This window comes from Xenopus laevis, chromosome 1L, assembly GCF_017654675.1.
Source record: "Xenopus laevis strain J_2021 chromosome 1L, Xenopus_laevis_v10.1, whole genome shotgun sequence".
NCBI classification, from domain to species: Eukaryota; Metazoa; Chordata; class Amphibia; order Anura; family Pipidae; genus Xenopus; species Xenopus laevis.
Window position 1 is genome coordinate 217,638,569 of NC_054371.1, and position 6,000 is coordinate 217,644,568.

General features: G+C 43.2%; 1 protein-coding gene across 2 annotated transcripts in view; it reads right to left on the reverse strand.

Annotated features, from left to right (window-relative positions):
* Nucleotides 1-5,470, reverse strand: part of tars1.L (threonyl-tRNA synthetase 1 L homeolog) — a 48,808-nt gene extending 43,338 nt beyond the window's left edge. Inside the window, exon 1 of one of the 2 annotated variants that reach the window (XM_018247983.2) lies at nucleotides 5,267-5,470. In XM_018247983.2, the coding sequence (XP_018103472.1) occupies nucleotides 5,267-5,314 (48 nt within the window). In that variant the 5' untranslated portion in view covers nucleotides 5,315-5,470. 2 annotated transcript variants of the gene reach the window in all.
* Nucleotides 5,471-6,000: the final 530 nt, after the last annotated feature.

Here is a 6,000-nt window from a genome sequence, read left to right on the forward strand (position 1 = left end):
TTCAACAGCACTTGACTCCCTTGCACCTTCTACCACCCGTCACAGCCGGCCAGCTAAACCCCAACCCTGGCACACTAGTGTAACTCGGTACCTCAGAAGATGTAGTAGATCAGCTGAGCGACGGTGGAGAAAGTCAGAAACTGATCCTGACTTCATCCACTTCAAATTCATGCTTTCCTGCTATAACCGAGCTCTATCATTAGCCAAAGAACAATACATCTCTTATCTTATATCTACTATGTCCTCCAAACCACAGCAGCTGTTTGCCACATTTAACTCACTCCTATGCCCCCCTCCACCTATTAATGTCACCGCCCAAGACCTTGCTCATTTCTTTAATGAAAAAATCGATCTCATTAGGCTGAGCATACCGTCCGACAACAATCTCAGACCAACGTGCAATCCACTCACATCTGCTTTGCACTCCTTCACCCCTGCAACTCTAGATGAAGTTAGCAAACTTCTAGCCTGCTCAAAACCCACCACCTGCTCCCTTGACCACATACCCTCTCGCCGCCTCCACCCAATCTCTGATACACTCTCTCCTGCACTTACCCACCTATTCAATCTTTCACTCTCTACTGGTACCTTTTCATCATTATACAAACAAGCACTAATCACTCCTATCCTCAAAAAACCTTCCCTTGATCCCAACTCTCCCACTAACTATCGACCGGTGTCCCTTCTTCCATTCGCATCCAAATTAATAGAAAGAATAGAAAGTAACCAATGATCATCTATTGGCAAAGTCTAAAGGTCATTACTCCATTCTAATCCTTCTAGATCTCTCTGCAGCCTTTGACACAGTTGACCACACACTCCTTATTGACATTCAACACTCATCTGGCATTTGGGACACTGCTCTTTCATGGTTTAAATCTTATCTGTCTGACCGTTCCTTTAAAGTTTCCTTCTCAAACTCTACTTCTACTACTTTCCCACTCTCTGTTGGAGTTCCTCAAGGCTCTGTTCTTGGCCCCCTGCTGTTCTCGCTCTATACAACTTCCCTAGGAAAACTTATTCAGTCATTTGGACTTCAGTATCACCTTTATGCTGATGACACACAACTCTACTTGTCTACTCCTGATCTTTCTAATTCTGTCCTTCTCCAAGTCACAGACTGTCTCTCTGCTGTCTCCTCCTGGATGTCACAGCGCCACCTGAAACTGAACCTTTCTAAAACAGAACTCATTATATTTCCTCCAAGATCTTCCCCTGTCCCTCAGATATCACTCACCGTAAACAACAACACCTTTCATTCCACCACACAGGCTGCCTAGGAGTCATCTTAGACTCTCATCTGTCTTTTTCACCACATATTCAAACACTTGCAAAATCTTGCCGTATTCAACTGCGCAACATTGCTCGAATACGACCCTATCTCAGTTCAGAATCAACTAAAACACTGATTCAGTCTCTCATCATCTCCCGCCTTGATTACTGCAACTTACTCCTCACAGGTATTCCAACAAGTCACCTTTCACAACTCCAATCTGTTCTAAACGCGGCCGCTAGACTCATTCATCTAGCTCGCCGCTCAACATCAGCTGCTCCCATATGTATGTCCCTTCACTGGATCCCAATCTCTTCTAGAATCAAATTCAAATTACTTACACTCACATTCAAGGCCCAAGAAATCCCTCCCTATATTTCATCTCTAATCTCCAAATACACTCCTTCACGAAACCTACGCTCTGCTTCTGATCTTCGCCTCACTTCTCTGATCACTTCTGCCCATTCTCATCTACAAGACTTCTCTCGGGCTTCTGCTTTTCTCTGGAACTCTCTGCCACAAGCTGTCAGACTTTCTCCTTCTTTCCAAATTTTCAAGTGCTCCTTAAAGACCCATCTGTTTAAAGAGGCTTATTCAATGTACCTTAATTAATCATTGCTGTTTTAAAAATGACAAAATGTTTATATAATCCTAATGTCTCAATTGTACCCTAACCTTTTAGTTTTTAAACTCTAATCTCTAGGTCATTCTAACCCTATTGTATTCTGTAATCCTTGTTTGTTATCCACCATTTATTCCCTGTTTGCTATAACTGCAGTAAAGCACTGCGTATCTTGACAGCGCTATATAAACAAATGATGATGATGATAGCCAGACAGTGTGTATCTATGTTAATTGGATGCAGCAGCTGAATGATGATGAGAGTCATACTTCAGGACGTTTTCAGGATTTTCATTTGTTTGACATCCATGAAGGCAATGCAAACCCAGAGGTCGGCAATTCTATTATTGTGGTCCGAAATTATAAAAGTAACTAAATAACCAAAATAAATACAGTTATGGGACCTGTTATCCAGAATACTCAGGACCTGGGGTTTTCCGGATAAGGGATCTTTTTGTAATTTGGATCTTCAGTCCTTAAATCTACTAAAAAATCATTTAAGCATTAAATAAACCCAATAGGCTGGTTTTGCTTCCAATAACGATTATTTATATCTTAGTTGGGATCAAGTACAAGCTACTGTTTTATTATTACAGAAAAAAAGGAAATCATTTTTACAAATTTGGATTGTTTGGATAAAATGGAGTCTACGGGAGACGGCCTCTGTAATTCGGAGCTTTCTGGATAACGGGTTTCTGGATAATGGATCCCATACCTGTACATCAGCAGCACTGGCTTGCTCTATCACAGGAATAGGGGGCATTGATCAAGGATTCTAAAGGCCTTACAGATCTTTAGGGACACAAGAGATACATCCGTCTATCTTCCTGTGTTAGAACTGAAACCATTGTCTTCTGCACAGCTTATCAGTTATCTGCTATATAAACCTGTGCCCTATCCAGACTGAATTACTAGTACAACAATTACCAACCACACACTGGCACAAATGAGTCAGCTCTCCAGACTGGCCCAGGAACACCTGCTTCTGCTTAAAAACTGAAACTGTGCCAAGTAAAGAATGTGTGTAACTACAACACACAACAGTCAGTGCCAGTTTCCTGCTCAGTGGCTCCTCGTGAGGTTATCTGCATGTTAATGATACTGTGTCTTATGATTTATGTCACTTTACAAACCCCTTCCCTAGTGTATACAACTGCAGTATCACACTACCTGCACAGAGTCACAAATGCATCAAGTGCAAGGACTGCGCCAAGTTCCTGTTGCTGCTTAATGGGCACCAATTACCCTGAATTTTCTGTACCCCATCAGAGATGTGGGTTAACAGAGCCCGCAAAATATAGTTAGGGGAAAGTAGTTTTTTTCCCCCAAAACCATACCTCCAAACATGTTGGAAACAGAAAGAGGGACAAAAAGATTTGCTTTGCGTAGGGAACATTTTTTTTTTGACCACGCCCATTTTTGTGACAACACCCCCTAATTACCATGTCCATTTTATTTGGCAGGTTAAGAAAGTCTGACACATGTTTTTTTATGTGTTATTACAGTTTTACTAATGAAGGTGAATTGCCCTTTAAGTTGTGTAAGTTCTTATCTAAAACCGTCACAAAAGTATTTCTCTGCCAAGAGCCAATTAAGTTAGAAACTTTGTATCTTTTTCTGTCAGTTCAGATCAAAGAGAAACGCGGGACATATCAGTACATATCCGGGACTGCAGGTTGAGCTGTCAAAAGCGGGCCTGTCCTGCTCAACACAGGACAGTTGGGAGGTATGCAAAACAATTGCATTTTAGTCTAGATCTGTTGCTAATCACTGCCAGGAAGCATAGGGATTAAAGGAGAACTAAACCCCCAAAAAAGAAAAGCCCCTACCTACTAGCCTAGACAGTCCCCCTCCTTGCTTCCACTCTCCACATAGTTCATTACCCCTGAGTGTCCCGAATATATGGCTCATGTATCATTGCAGAGTAAACACAGTGGAGCTCATGGGCGCCATCTTCCACATCTTTGTTCTTCTTTGCGTCTTCTTCCCTTCGGCAATTCCCGGCACTTTTGGTGCATGCGCAGTTGCTACAAACTGGAAGATTGCTCCAACTGTGCATGCACCAATACAGCGCTCCCTTACAGATGAAGGCCAAAGATCCGGAAGATCCCATGAGCTCCGCTGCACTTACTCTGCACCGATACATGTGCAATGTATTCGAGAGACTTTCAGGTGTAATGAACTATACGAGGAGGGAAGCAGGGAGAGGGACTATCTAGGGTGGTAGGTAGGGGCTTTTCTTATTGGGGAGTTTAGTTCTCCTTTAAGAAACCAACAATGGTGGACCTCAACTCCGCACCACTGCTCTGTATCTCCCAAAGAGGTAGTGGATAAGGGGCATCTCTCAGACACAATGATGATACAATCAGGAGGGGACAGGGAGAGTCAGGGTTGTCAGGTCTAATTTTGAAAACCAGCCAAAGTCAGCTACAAAACCAGCCCAAAACTAGCCAAGAGGCACTTCAAAAGTAGCCCAAAAATAGCACAATATGTGCAGTGAAAACAATTATGAATTTAGGTGAAAATACGCCTTTTTGAATTTTTAACTGTTTAACAAATTTTCCCATGAAGCAGAATAGGGCAGATTTGTCCATTACCAGGGGTGCATATTCAAAAGGGCCAGGAGGTAAAGGGGTCCCATAAGGCCCTAATACATATACAATTACAATAAATATTGGTAAAACAGCTCAACCTCTAGACATTATGGTAGCCAGCAGATTTTTGCCGCAACATTTCTGAAATTGAGGAAAGTCACCGGTACAGAGCCCAAAATCTGGTAACGCCCATCTTCTACACAAGTCCGACCCATTGCATGCTGGGTATTGTAGTCTTACATTCAACTTGGCAGTCGGCAAATTGTTAAACAAAAACTGCACTACCCAACATGCATTGAGAGACGCAGGCTTGGCTGAAAACCATAACTTGGTTAGTTTGTACTTTCAAACCCCGCCTGGGCTTTAAATTAATAGCACAATTTGGCTGGAAACCCGCCAACCCCGCAGGGAGTCGACTGGGTGGAATGGGGGAGAAACAATTGGGAAATGATTTTAACCTTAAATGTAAATAAAACCATGTGGCAGAGTTCAGCGCTTAGTAGCCAGAACCAGCAGTGCAGAGACTAGAAGCAGACACCGCTTTCTATAGTAATTACATTTACAAATAACTTTGACATCAAAAAAAATCTCCATTACATGTTTACAGGTTGCTTGGAATCAATTACTTTCACTTGGAGAAAGACAGGTTTAGGGTGGTGTGCCCCTTTAAGAAACCCTGTGGAATCCTGACCCGTGATGCCCTGCTCTTTATACCCCGTGCTCCATCATGTGCCCCACACACACCAATCATATCACCCCGCCCTCTAGTGCCACGAACCTTGTCCAGGCTCATTTTTCCCAACTTGTCTGTCGCGTTCTCGGCCATAATCCCTCGCTGTCCCCGATGTCCAGTCAAAGGCTCAAGAAATTGCTAGCGCGCAGCTGATGCAACCGGCAAAAACCAAGCAGCCAATCACAGCGACTTCCTCCGCACATAGCACACCCACGCACTGGGCCTGTCCAACCTAGGAGCCAATCGCAAGCACGCATTCGGCAGAGTATTTACCGTCAGTTTAACGCGCCTCCCAAGAACGTTAGCGCTCAGTGATGACGACAGAGTGATGAGTTCCACGTGGTCAATTGGGACTTTTTCGATTCCGGCTTTTCCGCACGTGGATTAAGCGAGTTTATCAGCAGGATCCTGGTGTGACGAGGCGGCGGCTCCTGCTTCGGAGGAACTGCAACGAGTGCGCCGAGCTGCTGATAACGCTCTTTAGGGAACGAAAAACTGCAGTAGAGGCCTTAAAGGGATGGTTCACCTTTGAGTTACCTTTTGATATGTTATAGAATGGCCAAATCTAAGCAACTTTATAACTGGTCTTAATTTTTTCCTGCTTTTCTTCTGATTCTTTCTACCTTTCAAATTGGGGTCACTGACCCATCTATAAAACAAACAGACTATAAGGCTCCACATTTATTATTATTATTACTTATTACTCATGTTTCTATTCATATTCCAGTCTCTTATTCAAATCAGTGCATGGTTGCTAGGGTCATTTGTACCCTAGCAAC